Source organism: Eptatretus burgeri, chromosome 5, assembly GCF_056783735.1.
Source record: "Eptatretus burgeri isolate ZD-2024b chromosome 5, Ebu_testis_v1, whole genome shotgun sequence".
Lineage (NCBI taxonomy): Eukaryota > Metazoa > Chordata > Myxini > Myxiniformes > Myxinidae > Eptatretus > Eptatretus burgeri.
In genome coordinates, this window is record NC_140965.1 from 118,875,240 (window position 1) to 118,897,275 (window position 22,036).

The following is a 22,036-nucleotide window of genomic DNA, read 5'->3' on the forward strand; positions in this document are numbered from 1 at the left end:
TTTTTGGCACAAATGTTTGACGAAACAGCTGGCCAGGCCTGACATCTGACTGGATGATGCAGCAATTTGGAATGTGCTTGGTGTGCCAGTGATAAATCGCCTTCTCTTTGTGAAAGACACTGTGACATCTTGAACACCCACACAACTCGGAGTCGAATTCAAAATCATTGGAACCTCCCGCGCCCAAGCCGAGTCGATGGGCCGATCTCACTCACTCCTCCATCACATACAGGTCGGTGGTCTCAGTCTTCTTCCACCTCCTTTCTGGCCTTTCAGCTTCATCCCCTGCTCTTTGTTCCCACCACCCCTCCCAAGTTACTGCAGCGTTCACATGGTCCACCATCAACCCTCTTCTGGTAAAACTATCTAAATTCAGGATCACTGCTCACCTTCACTCGTTCGTCCCTCTTTCGTCCCACCTATGGAACAATTTTCCACATTCTCGTCAACCTCATTCTTTCCTCGAGGCCTTCAAGACAACCGTCCACCACCATTTCAGATTGTCCCCCAATCCAAAACGATGATCTTTTCTATCCTTGTTAACTCCACCCAAATCCATTCTCCTTCCAATTTTCCAGTTTTCCATCCTTGGCGTTTCCTTCCCTTTCCATCTTGGCCATCCCATGCATCCTTCTCCTACCCCTCATCCCTTATTTGTTCAAGTCTTCCTCTAATTTATCCTTCAACCCTGCTGTTGGTGCCTTCCTTCCGACAACCCAGCTTTTTGTGTCCACCCCCCCCCCTCTCCTCCTAATGTTCCTTTTGTTCTGTTGCATCCGATCCATTTGGTGTTTTCGCTCTCCCACGAGCTTTGACTTTGTAAACACAAAAAAAATTACTCATTACATTACACATGTCACAGACAAACCTCTGCAGCGTTCTGAAAAACAACGTACAAATTAATAAATACACAAAAAGGAATATAAATCATCTGTTGAAAACCTTGATTCATTATCTAAAATGCAATTTGAAAGCAAAGATGGAGGTGGGGGGGAGGAGGAGGAGGAAGAGATTGGGACCATACTCTGTGCAGAGCGTTGGTGCTGCTTCAGCAGTCTCCTTGGCTATTGGGCACAATCCTGGACGGGTCGCCATTCCGACAGTATACCAGCATGCTGGCACTCATTTTGCCGACTTCGGAAGGATGACAGGTCGAGTTAACCCCACCTGGTATTAATTCAACAGCTGAGGGGGATTTGAACTCAGGACGCTGGGATCCAAAGCCGACCATCCTAACCATTAAGCTAACACCAGGCATGGGGGGGGGGGAGTTATAATTAAAGGCCAAAACCCACAATGCATTTCCACATTTCAGAGCAAGCTTTGGAAACGAAGCCCCAAAAGCACGACGGAAATTTTGACCTTGGTCTTCCATAGAAAAGGAACGTCATCCATGGAGATGGCTTACCTGCACACTCTGATAACCTGAGCCTTCAAACATCTGCCTTTGGGCAGACAAGCATATCCGCAGGAAAAAAAAAAAGAAAAAGAAAAAAAAGAAGACATTACAAAGGACAGTTGCACAAACAAAAGGAAAAAGAAAAATGATGAAGATGAATAAGTCTCACAAAATGTGAGAGAGAGAGAGAAAGAGAGAGAGAGAGAAAGAGAGAGAGAGAGAAAGAGAGAGAAAGAGAGAGAGAGAGAAAGAGAGAGAGAAAGAGAGAGAAAGAGAGAGAGAGAGAAAGAGAGAGAAAGAGAGAGAAAGAGAGAGAAAGAGAGAGAAAGAGAGAGAAAGAGAGAGAAAGAGAGAGAAAGAGAGAAAGAGAGAAAGAGAGAAAGAGAGAAAGAGAGAAAGAGAGAAAGAGAGAAAGAGAGAAAGAGAGAAAGAGAGAAAGAGAGAAAGAGAGAAAGAGAGAAAGAGAGAAAGAGAGAAAGAGAGAAAGAGAGAAAGAGAGAAAGAGAGAAAGAGAGAAAGAGAGAAAGAGAGAAAGAGAGAAAGAGAGAAAGAGAGAAAGGAGAAAGGAGAGAGAGACAGAGAGACAGAGAGACAGAGAGACAGAGAGACAGAGAGACAGAGAGACAGGGAGACAGAGAGACAGAGAGACAGAGAGACAGAGAGACAGAGAGACAGAGAGACAGAGAGAGAGAGAGACAGAGAGACAGAGAGACAGAGAGACAGAGAGACAGAGAGACAGAGAGACAGAGAGACAGAGAGACATATATATATATATATATATATATATATATATATATATATATATATATATATATATATATATATATATATATATATATATATATATATATATATATAGTTGCAAATTCACACCCGCCGGCGTGCGAACGGCCACGTGACTTGAATGGCGGCACGTCGCCCACCGGACTGAATTCTGTCGTGACCCTCTCGGACTAACGCCAGGAACTAGTCACGGATAGGCCTTTCGGCCTCACCATGATCGTGCCAATCAGCCACCCGTGTGGGATAGGGTTGTTCGCCAAACTTGACCTACCTAAGTACCCACACGGATGGTAAACCGGGCAATCGCACCTCGCCACAGGTCGACTCCGAACACGGGCCACTTAAGCGGTCCGTTCCGTACTATCGGGATAACCGAGCGATGTTATCATCGGCCTCGACGGTTCCAATTACTTATCAGGCGTATCAAGCCTACGACGAACCCGTTACGTGAAGCAAGATGGAGATTCAACAAAGGGAAGGACGCAGCGAAACGGGGAACAAGTTCACACAAGCACTTTATTCACACGACACAGAGCACACATATAGCAATTAAAACAATTATGCACAAAGAGCAAATGTAATACAAAAAAAAAACAATAAAGCAACGACGACGCAGAACTACAACCGACTCAGACCGACACACGGCAATACTTAACAGTTTTACTTCACCAGACTGGCGCCACACACACACGTTTACACAGAACCCAAAAGAAAATGGAAGTCGCGACTTCCCTGAGCGTGTCGAGTCCCTCTCCGACGTCCGTCGACATGGTCCCGCCTGGCCGCAAGTCCGTGCCCGAGCGTGGTAGGCGAGTCCTCTCCTGCGTGCCTCGCGCCTGCACGTGTTGGCCACTCGACGCCACGGACCGAGTGTTCAGCACTATCTCAGCGCGGATGCCGAAAGTTGGGAGAGGGGAATGGCGCACGCTCCTTCCCGCCAGCGGGGTCTTACAACTGCCCCACAAAAGATCCGGCCAGCGGCCACCAGGACGAGCGAGCCGGAAGACGAGAGCAACCACGAAGCAAGAGCATCCACCAAGCAAGAGCATCTACCAAACTGCTTCGCCCGTCTCCAACTTTTATATCTTCGGAGCTCCGCCCTGTTGCTCCGCCCCGTTCTTTGCTCCACCCCCCTTTGAGGCGCTTCGAGAAAGGTCTCGAAGAGGGGCGTTCCTCCTCCCTGGCCGCCTCACACCGCGCATCCACCAATCGGGGGCCAGCTGCCCTCCCCTCGCTTCTCTCCCCTCACACCAAGTGCGGAGAAGAATGGTGCGAAAAGCCCACCGAGTGTCCTCGTTGGGTTTTATTTGAAATAAAAGATAGAGAAAGAAAAACGACCGACTCAAAGCGTCGCAGCCCGAATGAATCACATTTATTCCCTCTAAACAACGGGTTTGGGGCTAACTACACATGTACTTAAGAGATATCTCACCTACGGGACCTGAATGGTGGTTTGCGAATTTCCACAGCCGTAACAATATATATATATATATATATATATATATATATATATATATATATATATATATATATATATATATATATATATATATATATATATATATATATATATATATATATATATTCGACTGGAGCAGATTCTTCATATTCAACCCGAGGTATGTGCATCCAGGTCAAAAGGCAAGCCATCACAACTGAAATGGGTAATACAAGAACGGCACTCTGTGGAGCACGTGCCTTCATCAGGTGGAGCAGTTTATTCCTGTCACTTACTTAACTCATCCACCAAGTTGTCATAATTCAACCACAACGTTTTGAAATATCACGCTATAATGTACATCGTTGAGTTTTTGGCCCCCATCTCTCAATGGTGAAGAATTGCTTGGATATGAAAAAAATAAATTCTTGGATTAGGAATCTTCACCAAAATCGAATCAATTTGTCCAAGTCACACACCCAACCTTTCCACCAAGCTTTGTCTGAATCGATCCACTTTTTGAGGTATCCTGCTCAGACACAGACGTGAAAACATAACCTCTGTCCACCTTCGGCAGCGGAGGTAGTGAGTCGTAACGAGGGGAAAACCCCTTCATCCTTCACTGAAAGTGCCCGACCCCATCCCTTAAAACTCTGTTGGACATCCAAGGCCAAAGACGTTCCTTTGGAATATAGATTTTGGTGAACACTGCCCATGAAAGACAAATTAATTTAATGAAAAACATTCCCTGAATGCAATTGGGCATCTTCAAAGTGACAACTCCCAATTACAGGGAAAAAAAAAATAACCAAACGGGTCATTAAACCTGAAAATTGGTGACGATCTCTCACTCCTGCCTCAGCACAAAATAAAATAAAAACTTTTAAAATGTCCCACAAGGTCACAGGTGAGCCTGCACAATGAGAGATGAGTCTTCTAACTAGCAACTCAAAATGTGACGATGTCAATTCACAATCACAAAGTCTATAGATACAGATGATACGGGTCAAGGTAACAGAAGCACTCCATCAGTCATGACAGTGGGGAGAGAGAGAGAGAGAGAAAAAAAAAAAGGTCAAAGTTCACTATTTCCATCGAAAAATCACCAGCCACACTGAGCCGAGTAGCAATGACACGCAGGGGTCAACTCCAACACCGCGATACATTCTGCACAATGTGACATTTTCAACACCGTCATCGCTTAATAGAATCAAAAGGCACGACACTTACACTCGAGAGAAAAATTACCCACTATACCCTCCGGCTGCTCCTTTCAACTATTTGAACACCTCTGAAACAACAATCGGAAGCACTTTGGTCGCAAACAAACAAACAAGCAAAACTATGGCCTCTCTTCCAACTCCCAGGCTTGGTCGGGTAATGGTTCGAGCATCCACTCCGAGTATTGGAGGTCGGTTGTTCGAACCCTGGTCGAATCATACCAAAGACTTTTAAAATGGTACGTGCTGCGGACTTCCTTGAGTCGCATCAAATTTTAAAAAAAAAAGGAGCGAGCACGGACATGCAACCACAAGTTGACGACCATTGTACAGGCTTCGATGGGCCGAACACCCTGCTCCTGAATTAAATTTCTTGGAATGGAACTCGTACTTTCGTACCGAGTCGGTGCGTTCTCACGAGATTTTGTGGAGGAAATCAGGAACATCTTAACTTTTCCAAACACTGACACTTCCATCGCTGGTGACGACAAAATGCTGAAGCTCAAGCTGTACATGATACCGTGAACAAAACGATCCGGCATGAAATGGCACAGGTATTTGCCAATTCTAATCACCAACGATAGTTCTTCTTATGAGCGGACCACCATGGTGTACAAGTTAACCATCTTCCACATTTCATGGTCCACATAATCACTTTAACCTTCAATTCATGTTTCCACCAAAACACACTCAAAAAATAAATAAATAAATTGCTCATTTCAAGCGAGACATCTACGAACCTGTTGGAGACAGGTACCCTGCTTGAATTTATTTATTTGTTTGTTATCCCTTCAAGCTTATTCACATAGTGCGCCTTCCACAAATAAAATTGTGCCATTTGTTAACACTTGATGACAAGGAACAATCAAAATGAGCACCAAGACTTCGTTCGATAAACGTCAATTCCACTTGCTTCACTCGCACTCCCTAACTTCCAGCCCCCCCCCCTAAATATTAATGGATAGTACGTCAGATTACCATATGGTATTCAAAGGAAAAGCAGTTGTCGATGAGCTTAAAACCGAGAAGGATAAACTACACAACCGTTTAAGAGTCAGACAGGCAGCAGAGCTATATAATGTGGTTTCAGTTGCTAATGTGACTCTGAACCGTCGTCACACGTCAGATTGGCGATTCATCAATGTGTGGACGGTAAACCGGGCGTCCCATCTGCTAGCATCAGTTGATGGACATTAAAGATGCCTTTTGCGAAGAGTAGGCTAGTTTTCTACGACACCCTGAACAAATCAATCTCTGCTATAATCACCATCAGTTGAATGTCAGGTCTGGCCAACCGGTTGATGAAAGACTTGCGACAGAACGTTTCCCTGGCCAATCCCACAAGGAGAAAATCATTTGGGTCCACTGAAGTAGCAGTTGACGATCATTGAAGTGAATGAACAAAAAGTGCACCTGTAACCATCCTGAGCAATTTCGTTCTCGCAATGACAATATATCGGAGCCGACGAGAAATAACCAGGTGAAGCAGTTTCAGTCACCGAACCGCAACACAATCTGCAGATAATACACAAGCATGACCCAAATGGATTACTCATCAACGAGGAATTGCATTGTAAAGCTAGTCTTTCTCCAAAATGCACATTGCATGCTTCGTCGCAAACAAATCACAAGGTGACTCGCAATTAATATTTAATTTTGTGGTTTGGCACTGCTCCCACTCACCTCACCTTCATTCCTCACGCACTGACGAGGGTTCAAAGAAGAGTCGGTGCACATATTGAACTACAGCGAAGTCGATGGTGCACCGTCGCAAATCCCCACGGTTCCCACAAAAACCAAGGTTCAATCAAAGATAGCAAAATGTTCCACCAGGAATTGCCAAAACAGATTTGAGCTCTGTGACATTAAGTTCCCACCCTTGGGAAATAAACTGGGCATCAAATCTAAATACATAAAATAATACATATTTCATGTTTCATACATTACATAATTTACATACTTTTTGAAAAAAAAAAAGTAAAACATATAATAAAACAAGCCGGTAGGCGATGAGGGATTCGCTGGGATCGAAGCGCTGGATACGATGCTTTTCATTCTGACCGATCCACCGACGAAGATTCATTGCCAAGACGTATTGGTTCACATACAATTGTTCCTCCGCCTGGCAAGATTTTTCCTATTGCGTATTTTGCCAACGGGCACTCCTCATAAAAAATGACGGTAAATAGACACCCTCTTTTTGAAGGACTACCATTTGAAAAATAATCAGTTTGCTGGTTTGTGCTGTGGAGCCTCGTGTTGCAGACGCAGACACACACACACACACACACACACACACAACCTGACAAGAAGGGATATCTCATATATAGCGAATCCAATCGAACCGCACATCCTGAAACTTTCCTGGATCAGGAACAGCAGCCACACAAACCCCCCGCAGACACCCAGAGAACCTGATTTTATTTCATATTTTTCAATGCCGTGAACAAACTTTGGAGCATCATGGGTGATGAAGGTTGCAGTCAAGTTTCATCGAAATTGTGTTTGTGGTTTCGGAGAAGACAGCAAATACATATCTTTGAGGGTCAACACCCACCCCTCCCCTCCAACCCCCCACAATGAGCACAGATTATGATGCGGTCAACACACCTTCACTCCGCAAAATTTGCACTCGGGCCACCATAAAACCTTTCACTCGGCAAAACACAAGAAAAACGCAAAGACAATTGAAAACCCACTCCGTGGGAGTAACTCCAGTGCAGCTGCCCTCCGCAGGGCAGCTCACCGGATGACGGGATTGGGGCAAAGCCTTCGGGACTCTCACTCTGATGGCGGGAAGAAAACTCTGGGGAAACCTTCCTGGGTCAGATTACTGTGGTGTGTGTCGGGGTGTTGCTGAGGTGTCATCCACCAGACGGTGGTCTCCTTGTGTTAACCAGAGGCGGTCCCTTCGGGTGGGTGCCTGGAATGTCCGATCGCAAAGAGAGGATGATCACCTGTCTCTGTCATCATCAGAGCTCAAGCGTTTGAACAACAGCATTGCAGCACTCTGAGGTTCGGAGAGTGGATAGTGGCGAGATCATGGCATGTGGTTACACCTACTAGTGGTGTGGTCGCTCTGATGGTTACCATTCCCAAGGAGTCCAATAAACTGACTCCAATGATAATTGAGGTAACAATGGTCAACGAGCATATATTTTGAGACTGAGGATTCGTCACTCCCTCGTCTCTATACATGCTCTGACCAAGGCGAGTGATCTCACCGTGAAGGACACATTCTGTGCCATGCTCGAGTGTGGTTGATCAGTGCCCCAGGCGAGATTTCAATGCATCGACTGGAACTGAAAGGGATGGTTGTGAGACGTCTTTGTCCCCATGGATCTGGACCTGTTTGTGTCGGAATATTTTTCCAGTTGTTACTGGAGTTTGTCAGGGGTGTGCGCTGCCCCCCTCCTACCCCCACACACTTTTCAGCACTTGTATGGACTATATTCGGGGAGGATGTCAGAGAGATCAAGCTGTGGTGCATCGTTTGGGAATGTCAAGATCTCTGACCTTGATTTCGCAGATGATCGAGTCATCTTTGCGGAGACGATATCCTTTTGAGGGTATTAATTCAACAGCCAAGTGGGATTTGAACTCAGGACCCAAGAATCGCAAGCCCACCACTCGAGCCATAAAGCTAGTACCAGGCATTTGTTAAAGGTTCAAATACCGAAAAATACAATTACAGGAACATTTTAAAACATTTATAAGTGAAACTTTTCTGCCTGCAATCAACATTGGGGGATGCATGGAATATGTAACGATTTTTAGGGGATTTGACCTTCGGGTCATGCCCCAGTGGATGGGGACTTGGGGTCACAGCACAGGTCAAAACGGGAAGATTGAACTCAAAATTTGATGTTGAGTCATTCCTTGATGAACTTTTTGCCATCTATAAACTGCTTTTGGTGGGAAGTGACGGGATTTGCGATGGCGTGCCATCGACTTTGCTCTCGTTTAAAAGGAGTTAAATTCCACGCCCTGGGTTTTGTAGATCAGAAAAGGTCCTTTTTAAAACTTAAAGGCCTTCAGGCATTCCACAGGACAAACCAGGACGTGACACGGCTCAAAGGAATACTTGAAGCTGCATCTGACAGGACGCAGCAACACCCAGGAGAAGGGGCACCGGGTCATAGGCCATCAGCCATGGCTCAGGAAGTGCCTGAAAATCAAGTTTCGTTCCACTCATCGGGGGGGGGGGGGATAGACAAAACCTTGATAATATGATAGTATATATCCAAATACATACGTATGCAAAAGTTCTCCACTCAAATAGCCGCAGTTATTGTGTATTTTCATCTTGGGGGAAAAAAAAATAAAATAAAAAATAAAAATAAAATAAAAAATCGATGCATTCCCTGCGCTCTCTCTTTTGAATTTTCTCCACTCGGATCACGTGTGGGCCATGTGACGCCTCGACAGCCAATAGATCGGCTGACATCGTATGCAAATTTGGTCAGACTGTCATGTGAGCAGCTAAGTTGTCCAAGATGGCAGCTTCCTGCAGGGAGGAAATCATCGGCAGCTGATAGGCGATTTATCGGTAATTTTTGATGAATATGGCCAGTGAGGACACTCTCCAGTGTATAATCCACCAGGACAATGGAGCAAACGAAGAAGTCAAACGTTTTACGTCTGCAAGATGGGATAAATGGAGAGAAAGTGTCAAGAAATGGCTCGTCTTAGACGGTCATGAACGACGTTTAGTCGAGAGTGCTGCACGGGAGGACTAACTTCGATCATGGGCCAATTGTACCTGGAGTGCCGGCATAAGAGGACGAACCATTGTGCAATGCCAGGGCATCGCCCCATCGAATGAACGCCATTGACCCTGCCTCGGACAGCTTTATATATAGCCAGTTAGCAACGGCCGGACATTACATACATACGGCCGGTAGAGCAGACAACTGGGCAGTCGAACCGGCGCTGATCAACACTTGAGGCGCACCCAGTCAGCATGAGGATCGACTTTGCCGCATCACTAGTCGTGTGGCGTCTTAGTCTGGGAAGAGCAACCCCCGCCTCGCCATCGTCAAGGTGGCCTTGGGCCAGCCCCGCAGGGTTGAGTCGATGTAACGGGGTGCCAGGCGGTATCGTGTGTCGCAGAGAGTCGATTCGATTATATTTATATATTTTACACCCATGTAGTTCGGCTCTAGTGTTGCGGACGTTCCAGACCTCACGGGGTGGGGACCCAGCCTCCTTACCCGTCACCGCATCAGCCCCTAGACAGCCCCGACTACTACAATAGGGAAAGCGGGGTAACCTAATTTTGGCTTTTCGTGGGAGTTGCAGGTATACAACATGTCCAGCAATGTTCGATGCAGAGCGCAGTTTTTTGGGGGATGGTTCATACACGCAAGCATCAACAATCGCAGAGTCATCATGCATGGTTTGTGAACAACGTTTCTCAGCCCCACGTATTCTTTTTGCATTGATGAAGCGACGGTAGCAAGTGTCGTGATAGCCCAGATGACTCGGGATTTCTTCACACTCAATATACACTCATGCACTCTCGTTTAAACGTCGTTCGTGACCGTCTAAGACGAGCCATTTGTTGACACTTTCTCTCCATTTATCCCATCTTACAGACGTAAAATGTTCGACTTCTTCGTTCGCTTCATTGTCCTGGTGAATAATACACTGGGGAGCTTCCTCACTGGCCATATTCATCAAAAATTACCGATAAATCGCCTATCAGCTGCCGGTGATTTCCTCCCTGTAGGAAGCTACCATCTTGGACAACTTAGTTGGTCACATGACAGTCTCATACCTGCCAACCCTTTTTGAAGGAAAAGCGGTAAGCTGGTGTGCGACTGTCACACGCGTCCCTGGGGGGGGGGGTCTGGGGGCTTGCCCTCCCCCCCCGGAAATTTTTCAAAAAAAAATGAAGCAAAATGGTGCAATCTCCTGCATTTTGAGACCACAGTTAGCTGAAATATATCAACATATTTTTAGAGTGAAAAAGAGAAAACTTAACATGGTTGATCTACTCACCAATCTTTATTTTTCTAAGACATCCTGATCATCAGTCACGTTTCCATAAATTACTCACTGTCCAAGCTCTACATATATGTGCCCATACATGTACACAAGAGTTTACATAAACTCACTGATACATCTTTATGAATGAAATGACTGGCCATTCTGATTTCATAACATATTTATAGTTTCACACATATTTACAGTTTTCAGGTTTGAACAGTTAAGATGCACATTTAGCAATTCAGAGCCTGGGAGGTGGCTGATTTGGCATTCTTAAGAAGGTCGGCATCTGGCTTCCACGAGAAGCAGCCAACTCCATCCGGCTTGAAGATGTTAATCTTCCCTGCCAGCAAACCACACAGAGCGTTTCTGACGCCATGGCTGTCCTCGTACATGCTTGACTTGGCGTGACCTTCCTTGCCGCGTCCCAACGTGCTCCTCTGATCAGTTGTCATTTTCTTGACCATGCTGAAAAGGGACTCACAGTAGGCATTACTGTGAGGGATCAGCAGGACGTGTTTGGCCAGTCTACAGAGCGATGGGTAAATGGGCTGACTGGTGCCAGTGGCAGGGTCCGTCATCTTCTCCATGGCTGCCCAAAACACATCCACCCTCTCATCTGGGTCATATGCTGGCAGGGTGACATCTGACTGATATGTGCAGAACTCTCTGCACAGCGCATCTCTGTTCTCTTCTGGGGCAACAGATGCAGGGAGCCGTTCAACCAGTGCAAGTCGGTTCTGCATGGAAACTGTCTTGGAATAAGCTGGGTCCACGATGACCGCATTCCTGATCAAAGGGTCCTGGAATGGGAATTTGTCCGTCATGTAGGTCAGGGAACCAACGTAGAACATTCGGACCTCTGCTCTGAATTTCGTCACTCCACTGGTCCCCTTTCGGGCATTCTTCACAATGAGCTGCATTGCCTGGAAACCGACAAATAGCTCCCTGTTCGACCTCTGGTTGTCCTGTTCAGCGACAGCTTGTATCCCCCATGACTGATGGAGATGTCTGATTGACACATATCACAGAAGGCATGTCCGTCTCCCTTACGCGAAGCCTTGATACACTTGAACTCTGTTGTCCAACTTGGCTTAAACTTGTTGACCCAGCGTGGGGGTGGTTTTTTTCTTTTGTGGTGTTTGCATTGTTGTCGTGCACTGAAGCGATGAGTACTCTGTTAACTGCAGTCTTTGATCATGAATGGAAAATGGCGCGTTGTCTCGAAATGAATGCCCGCCGTTTACTGTCGTCCCATTGGTCATGCTTAGTTTGGAAGCAATAACCAATCACTGACGAGATAAGAAATCAAGGTCAGGCACGAGTTTTGTAGAATGTAGAAGCAGCCGCGTGTAATAACATCTTGGCAGTGAGAAACGAACGCAAAACTGAAAAAAAACACAACTATTTATTTTTTTCCAATAATTTCCAAATGCGGCATGTCTCACTAATAAAAACCGGTATGTGTTTGGAGCAACAGAAAAATCGGTAGGCTACTGCGCGAATTCGACTGGTTATATTTCTGGGAAATGTGAATTCAAGAAGCATTTTTGAGGAAAAGCAGACAAACCACTTTTTCTGGGATAGTTTTTCACGCTGAACACGAATCTGTTGTTTGCCGAGCCCAAAAATGCCTAATAAGGTCACTAATTAAGGTCAAAGGTCAACGAGTGCAAACTTGAAAATTTTCAAAAAGTGTTTTATTTGACATCCTCAATCCAGATATGCAACTTATTTTACAATATTTTGTATAGTAGGGTTCATACAGGTTTTCAAAATGTGTGAAAAAAAGGAAAATGTGAAGGAAAAATAATGCTATTTTGTTAATATCTCCGTACGAGAGCAACTTTTAGTTTTTTTTAAACATACATGTCAAGCATGGCTAGTGTGAAATGTAGCCGGCTTCACATAGATGGCAACACTGTCAAGTGGAGTGGACTTGGAGAAGCCAAGGGGCAAAATTACCAGTAGTTGTGAGGCAAAATGTAACAATCACCTTTCATACTCATCAACATTTGACCTATATGCTTAATATGCAAATTACTATATGGAGTAAAAAAATGCAAGCAAAATGTATACCTCCACACGCAACTAAAAGTCGCACCGTTACAGAGATATTTGCAAAAGTGTGTAACTTTTCCTTCACAATTTCCTTTAATTCTACAATTTTGATGACCTGTTATCGCTTTACCTTACAAAATATCACAAAATAAGTAACATATATGGATAGAGGATGTCAAAATAAGCATTTTTTGAAAAATTTTGAAGTTTGCACTCATTGACCTTAATTAGTGACCTTATTAGGCATTTTTGGGCTCGGCAAACACAGATTCGTGTTCAGCGCGAAAAACTACCCCAGAAAAAGTGGTTTGCCTGCTTTTCCCCAAAAATGCTTCTTGAATTGTAAAGAAGCGCATTTTCTGATTTTTTTTTACCAGTCTAAAATCGGTAAGGTTGGTAGGTACGCAGTCTGACATAATATGCATACGATGTCAGCCGATCTATTGGCTGTCGAGGTGTTACATGGCCCACACATGATCCGAGTGGAGAAAATTCAAATGAGAGCGTGGGGAATGCATCGATTTTCAAGATGAAAATACACAATAACTGCAGCTCTTTGAGTGGAGAACTTTTGCATACATATGCGTTTTGATATATACCATCATATTATCAAGGTTTTGTCTTACCCCCCGCCCGATGAGTGGAACGAAACTGCACGATACAGCTTACGGCTGATGGCCTATCAGCAGTTTGGGCAGGCTGTCGAGACACGGCACCAGACAAGGTAGCACGAGGCGGGGCCTAAACTGGCGTTAGGAGTGTGGTTTGATCGCTCATGGGAGGGTCTGGCTCCACCCTTTTTTGGCTGCTTGCATAGCACGGCCATCCCTTGTGATGCTGAGACGAGACAAACCAAAAGTTCTGGCCACACACACTGCCCTTGACGAGAGCGGCACCACGCGCCACACTCATTTGCCATGCAGGCATCGCTTACCAAAGGGCAAGCCTCTGCGCCTCAAGGCAGCCGACTCGTGCCTCCACTGGTACCTTGCGTGGCCCGACAGTCCTTGTTCCCCTTTCGAAAATGTTTCGGACAGAACATTAAAAGAAGGGTGAAGGAATAAATTATATCTTAGACACGTATATAGTGGGGGGGGGGAGGTGGACGGCAGGTGCTATACATTTCAACGACGAATGTCCTATAATCACAATTAAATCATCTCACACTTAATCTGAACACACACTATGAAATAACTAGTTAAACAAACAGTTTTAACCCACGAGGAGTCAATTCCGCAACAATAGTCTCACGTCAGTTGCAGTCCCATTTTTGCACGTTTCAGAAAGTGGAAGAGTCCTCCCAAGGCTCGGGGTATTCGCCTCCATTGCGGAAAGGGATCACGTATGAAGGACCAAGTTAAGAAGTTTTGTTGTTCTCCAATTTTTGTTTCGAGGGTTATTTTGTCAAGATCGCTACTGAGCTCCAGACAGCTTCGAACTGTAGTTCGTTTTGAGTAGGAATATTCTTCCTGCAGCTGTTCAATCCCACTCTGCCCATCACAGCTTCAAATACATTGATGCACCAACACCTCATGTCATCCAACAACTCCCCTCCCCCATCGCTACCCATATCAATCCTACTTTATCCAAAACTCTTACTTACAGGTTAGCGCGTTTCCTTCCCTCTTGAATCACCTCTTTTTGTCCATCGTGTCGAAATGTCATCCCACTACTCCACCGTCAGTACACTGTCTTTTTATCCTTCCTCTATTCGCTCTTCCATGAAGCTGGATTTTATATTTATATTCTGTACATAATAGGCAAATGTTGTATATCTGTATGTATGTATGTATGTATGTATGTATGTATGTATGTATGTCTCTGTCCCACCCTGAAACAAACAAACGCTCCACAGAGAGAGAGAGAAAAAAAAATAAAAAGTAAAAGTTGCTTAAAATTAATCAAAACCTACAGGAGAATTAAGAAGAAAACAAAGTTGTACACAAGTGATTGCATCTTCACGCATATAAAATGCAGATAGTGCAACATTCAGAACTGACAACTTCCCAGGTCGTCCAGCGGAAATGTGAAAAGCATGTTGTGGCGTCATTATGAAGTTTTTTTGGTCGATTCATCATCCCTCAGCTATCCTGAATCAGAATCAGCTGGGTACCAGACTCGCACCATTGAAGAATTTTTTTTCGAGGCGAAAAACAAAATGGCCACCACCGACTCGATAAATTCTGTTTTGGGCTAAATCTTCACTTCAAATGCACTTACACACACAATTTTGGTGTCTACTACTATGTTATCATGGTCAAGGAATCCGATAATGATAAAATTGAAGGTGTGTGTGTATATATATATATATATATATATATATATATATATATATATATATATATATATATATATATATATATATATATATATATAAAAGACTTGTCTCATATTTTCAAGATGGCCAGCATTTCAAGATGAAAAATGGCTATTTTGCAGTTCCACTGATCACTTCGAGTCAGAAATTGAATTTGATGAACCCTCAAGTATTAATACTACGTACAATAATAGGCAATGATGGCTGAAGTAACTTACTTGCAATGATCAATGAATTGATGATTATATTGGAATAGGATTTTTACACAAATATATCCGAACACATGTGGATCGTTGACTCTGACTTTGGGTTATGTCTTAAAGCAAGTATGTACATGTACATGATTTTGAAATTACCTTTTATTTTTTAGGCAAACAAATATTACCTTTGTTAAGGATGCAATGAGTGGCCGATTTCCATATAATGACTTCATGATGAGCGCGATGTACATGTTGAACAAAGGCATCATGCAATGGGGGCAACGACTTCAATTTCGGAGCAGAGGTAATCTTGGAGTTAGCCATCTTAGACTTCCACAACTGATACCGGTGTGTGGATATTATTACCTTCGACTTTGGAACCATAACAGGCAGCAATGAAGGGAGTTGCCTCAGATATCATCTTTTCCTCGTCTGCTTCCAGCTGACCAAGTAAGATGGGATGATGTCTGCCCATTAGTACTTTCAGCACTGTGGCCTTTCCAATGCCAAACAAATACGACAGTATCGCATCCGGTCAGAGCATGTACAGCAGGCAGATATTTGGCGATGCTTTTGTGTTTCAGTGCTGTTTGGCGAATGTCTACGTTCGCCCTCCCAGCACATGGACTCTCCATGCTGACATCCACAGTCATCTTTTCCTCGAGGTGGAAATGAATCAACAGGACAAAGACATCTGTATCGTCGTAGACCACTTTGATGTGCGAGTCACCACTGACACCTGACACAATTCTAACCAAGTGATGGATGATGATGACATCTGCTTCTTCATGATGCGTTTTCAGATCCTGTCTCTGGAGAGTGGAATTGTTCCATACTTGTACTGGTGTAGGATCTTTTCCGGTGATCACCAGTTTGATCTGGTTGTCCACAATGTGGGTCATGAGATACTGACATATCAAATTGATCTGTTGTATTTTGTTGTAGGCTACATTTAGGACCACTTTTTGCGCTGGAAGTGTTGTGTGTAAATCGAGTTGATGTTTTCGACTTTAATCATGACCTGTGCGACTGGATCTCGTCATTTGTTTCGTGCTGATTTTGCTGTACCTGTCAAAAATCAGGTATACGTCACAACACTCCAGGTGGTATTTGATGGTTCCCATGAAGTTGATCACATAATCCTCAACTGTACCATTTGTGGGCCAATGTACAGTCCATAACATGGCACATCCATCGATGATGACAGCATCTGGAACACCTTGGATTCGACTTGATTGCTCAACTTGGAGTTTCGTCTTCAGGATTGCTTTCGACTGAACCCGCATCGCACCGCTCTCATCAAACAAGGAGGCTGGGACAGGGGACAGTTCGTAAGAGAGGACATCCTTGATATCAATATGCCTGTATTGTTGGAGACATATATGACTCGGGTGTAGATCAATTCGGTATCATATACTGGCCTTCCATCCAGCTTGATGCTCCTTTTGGTCGAAGTCATCAGGGTCACTTTCTTGGTTAGTGTCTTGTTGAAGCTTGTTGGCCATCCAGATTCAAATTCTGCCATCTGTTGTCGTCCAATCTTGGGAGAATCATCAATATTTACCTTGTTTGTCGCATGAAACATAGTAGTAGACACCAAAATTGTGTTTGTAAGTGCATAAGAGAAGATATTGTCCAAAACAGAATTTATCGAAAGTCGGTGGTGGCCATTTTTTTTTTCGCCTCTAAAAAAAATTCCTCAAGGGTGCGAGTCTGGCACCCAGCTGATTCTGATTCAGGGTAGCTCAGAGATGATGAATCAACCAAGAAAAAAAAAAAAAAAAAAAAAAAAAAAAAAAAAAAAAAAACAACAACTTCATAATGACGCTAAAGCATGCTTTACCCTGAAATGGCTGTTTGGCATCGAGACTAAGGTTGATTTTTTGGGATGGGGGGGGCTTGGCCCCCCAAGGCGTCCCGATGTGACACTTTTCAACTTCTTCTCGTGGGGGGGGGGATGGGGATGGGTAAGTTAAGGATCATTTTCCAAACTTCTGTTGTTGACATTGAAACATTTTGTGCAAGGATAACCAATTGCATCAGCGGTGTGACGAGGGATACGTTGATCAACACCTGCATTACCACTTGGATGTGCTACTGAAGGTGCACATGTTGAGGTGTCCTGAAGAACACACAAAACTATGAATTACGTGATGAAAAAAAACAAACAAACAAACAATCATGGTACCTCTTTTGATCGAGTTGTAATGAAATTTTCAAACCGGACCAAGACTTTGCGAACAATCTGCACGTACTTCGTTCCTGAACCAAACATAATCTTCATACAATCCTGGTAAGTTCACCCAATCAAATGTTCTGAATAAATCAATAAGTTATTAAACTTATTTTACTCTTCTTTCCATTAAGCACCAGGTGCATGAAATTACAACGTAATACATTCCTTATATAAGCTCACGCAGCAACTCTTTCAACCAGTGAAAGAATAAAAGGATTCCTATATTTGTCGTGAGTGAGTGAGTGAGCGATTTCTCATTTACCTTTCAATGCCCATTATGGAGTCGAATGTCGAGAACTACAACGACACTCGGTAGAGCGCATACCCCTGCCAGGCTGAAAAGTTCATGTTTTGTATCCCTCCGATTGGCCGGATCTGCTTCATCTCGTCACCAAACCAACTCATCCCCTGAGCTTCGTCCGAATCTGTCCACAACTTATTGGGATATCATGATTATATATATATATATATATATATAGAAATACATACATATATATATATATATATATATATATATATATATATATATATATATACATACACATATATATATATATATATATATATATATATATATATAGAAATACATACATATATATATATATATATATATATATATATATATATATATATATATTTAATTTCGTTTTTGACAATCACTCAATGGTGAAAATCACTTTTGAAAAAAATTCTAGTTTCCAGATTTGAATCTTCACCAATATCCAATCAATTCTTCCCCATCACACACCCAACCTGTCCACCAAGTTTCGTCCAAATCACTTTTTGAGATATCAACAGATATCACACAGACAGACAGGGGTGAAAACAACCTCCGTCCACCTTCCGTGGCGGTAATTGAAAAATCATCATTTGTTCAGACAGTGCTCCCCCAAAATATGTCCGACTCGCTGAAGTTTTGTTGCCTCAAACAGGTGTGGTTTGTGCAACTTTGGACCCATTCCACAGGTGAACTATAAACATTAGTCAAAAGGGCCCAAGAAGGTTAAAAATAATAAATAATTTAAAAAAAAAAACACCAAAGGTAAACCTTCAAACGTTATCAATGGAAATGCTGAGCACGTCTCCACATGCCAAGTCTCACGATTACAGTCGTGTCAAAATCCACACCTATTGGTGTCCCTCAATGTCCTCCAAGTCGTTTCTCAAACGTCCCAACCTTCATTTGAGGACAACAAGCACGTGTGCAGTTCATTACAAAATGAGACGAGAGATCCACAGTAAAGCGATCACCACGATCACAAGCTAAAACATGCATTGTGCATAACCTTCAATATAGCAGGTGGACAACACGAGCGGGTAGAGATACAAGGACACGGGACATAACGACATGTCCGGCTGGAGACGCGCTTCACGGTGACAATTGCATCGCTTTGAAACAATGATGCCGTGTTTACCTTGACTGAAACAAGTCGACACGTTTATGATAGATTATCACAACGCGCGCTCATGTGGAATTACGAAACATCTCGTGAGAAAAGGTCATTTTGATTGAGGGTTCGGCTTGATAACAAAAAAAATAACGCTTGGATGGCAAAGGAGGAGATGCGTCCGATCAGGGCAACCTCAAAATACAAAAGTGGAACTTGAATTTTATTAGAACCGGAACTTGAATCAATATTGGTCGGAGAGATACAAACTTGCAAGTTCCATGTGATTTTCAATGTCTGCACGATGCTGTGCTCTCACTCTGCAGATGGGACAATTGATAAGTGGAGAAATTTACAATTCCAGAAATACCAACAAATGCACTCATCTCAATCCCTCATGGACATCAACTTTCAATATCATGAGAGTGACTGTATTCTGCAGGTGGACACCACTCCAGAACAACACTCGCAGCATGGGGAGGAGGAGGAGGGATGGGCATGAAATGGGGGTATCAATGGGAAGAGACAGGGCGGGTACGATACCGTACAATGGGAGGGAGAGGACGGGCCGGGCTGGAGAGGGGAGAGGAGGGGAGGGGAGGGGAGAGGAGGAGAGGACGGGCCGGGCCGGAGAGGGGGAGAGGACGGGCCGGGCCGGAGAGGGGAGAGGACGGGCCGGGCCGGAGAGGGGGAGAGGACGGGCCGGGCCGGAGAGGGGAGAGGACGGGCCGGGCCGGAGAGGGGAGAGGACGGGCCGGGCCGGAGAGGGGAGAGGACGGGCCGGGCCGGAGAGGGGAGAGGACGGGCCGGGCCGGAGAGGGGAGAGGACGGGCCGGGCCGGAGAGGGAGAGGACGGGCCGGGCCGGAGAGGGGAGAGGACGGGCCGGGCCGGAGAGGGGAGAGGACGGGCCGGGCCGGAGAGGGGAGAGGACGGGCCGGGCCGGAGAGGGGAGAGGACGGGCCGGGCCGGAGAGGGGAGAGGACGGGCCGGGCCGGAGAGAGGGGAGAGGACGGGCCGGGCCGGAGAGGGGAGAGGACGGGCCGGGCCGGAGAGGGGAGAGGACGGGCCGGGCCGGAGAGGGGAGAGGACGGGCCGGGCCGGGAGAGGGGAGAGGACGGGCCGGGCCGGAGAGGGGAGAGGACGGGCCGGGCCGGAGAGGGGAGAGGACGGGCCGGGCCGGAGAGGGGAGAGGACGGGCCGGGCCGGAGAGGGAGAGGACGGGCCGGGCCGGGAGAGGGGAGAGGACGGGCCGGGCCGGAGAGGGGAGAGGACGGGCCGGGCCGGAGAGAGGAGAGGACGGGCCGGGCCGGAGAGGGGAGAGGACGGGCCGGGCCGGAGAGGGGAGAGGACGGGCCGGGCCGGAGAGGGGAGAGGACGGGCCGGGCCGGAGAGGGGAGAGGACGGGCCGGGCCGGAGAGGGGAGAGGACGGGCCGGGCCGGAGAGGGGAGAGGACGGGCCGGGCCGGAGAGGGGAGAGGACGGGCCGGGCCGGAGAGGGGAGAGGACGGGCCGGGCCGGAGAGGGGAGAGGACGGGCCGGGCCGGGAGAGGGGAGAGGACGGGCCGGGCCGGAGAGGGAGAGGACGGGCCGGGCCGGAGAGGGGAGAGGACGGGCCGGGCCGGAGAGGGGAGAGGACGGGCCGGGCCGGAGAGGGGAGAGGACGGGCCGGGCCGGAGAGGGGAGAGGACGGGCCGGGCCGGAGAGGGGAGAGGACGGGCCGGGCCGGAGAGGGGGGGAGGACGGGCCGGGCCGGAGAGGGGGGAGGACGGGCCGGGCCGGAGAGGGGAGGGGACGGGCCGGGCCGGAGAGGGGAGAGGACGGGCCGGGCCGGAGTGGGGAGAGGCCGCGCCGGGCCGGAGAGGGGCGAGGACGGGCCGGGCCGGAGAGGGGGGAGGACGGGCCGGCGCGGAGAGGGGAGAGGACGGGCCGGGCCGGAGAGAGGAGAGGACGGGCCGGGCCGGAGAGGGGAGAGGACGGGCCGGGCCGGAGAGGGGAGAGGACGGGCCGGGCCGGAGAGGGGAGAGGACGGGCCGGGCCGGAGAGGGGAGGAGGGGCCTGGCCGGAGAGGGAAGGAGGGGCCTGGCCGGAGAGGGAAGGAGGGGCCTGGCCGGAGAGGGAAGGAGGGGCCTGGCCGGAGAGGGAAGGAGGGGCCTGGCCGGAGAGGGGAGAGGACGGGCTGGAGAAGGGAGGGAGAGGACGGGCCGGGGAGGAGAGAGGAGGTTTCACCCTCACACGGACACACAGAAGTTGAGTAAACACCAGACAAACCCTCCTGGGTACATGTGGTTCTGTAAACACACAGGACCAACTCGTGAGCCGGTTTACAGTGACATCGATCCGTAACAAGGATTAGTCATGGACTCGCACCAACACGTTCCGCACAGTGTAACATGTAGTCTGAGTATTCCAGGTAAAAGTGGAGCGACAGACGTGACGAGAGACGATCACCGATAAAAACACTTACAGGATGTAAACTCAGGAGACTCCGAGTGTTTTCCCCAACAAACGAAGGCGCGACGCGGGAACACAGGCCGGAGAAAGTCGCGGAGATCAAAATCCTTCCTCCAACTATCGCCATTTCCGCGGTGGGCGACGCACAAAAGACCCTTCGGAATCGACTGCGTGAAGCTTCAGGCAGTTTGCCAAACTATCCAATCAGAAGGCGCTGAGTCCTACGATGGGCGTAAACCTTTTACATTGACCAATCATCTCAGGAGGCGTCGGCGGAAATGGGCGTGCCCGGTTTCACGAACCAGTTGGTCGGTGCGCCCGAAAATGGGTGTGACCGTGGACTGGAGATCGAGGGTGAGACCGCGAGGACGTGTTCGTTATGTTATGAACCAATCACACAATCACGTGTATTTATTTATTTACCTTTTTTATCCGTGAAATTTAAACACGAAGGTGTCCTCGCACTTCGAACCCATTAAATGATTCAAGGTTCCCAGTGTGTTGTGGGGTTTCTATGTCCGAGTCGTTCTGCTTGGCGAACCTGCACCTGT

General features: G+C 46.7%; 1 protein-coding gene across 1 annotated transcript in view; it reads right to left on the reverse strand.

Moving 5' to 3' along the window:
* Positions 1–21,696, reverse strand: part of MCU (mitochondrial calcium uniporter) — an 83,112-nt gene extending 61,416 nt beyond the window's left edge. The window contains exon 1 of the mRNA XM_085883490.1: positions 21,499–21,696. Within this exon, the coding sequence (XP_085739616.1) occupies positions 21,499–21,612 (114 nt within the window). The 5' untranslated portion in view covers positions 21,613–21,696. The remainder of the gene's footprint in view (positions 1–21,498) is intronic.
* Between the last annotated feature and the right edge of the window lie 340 nt (positions 21,697–22,036).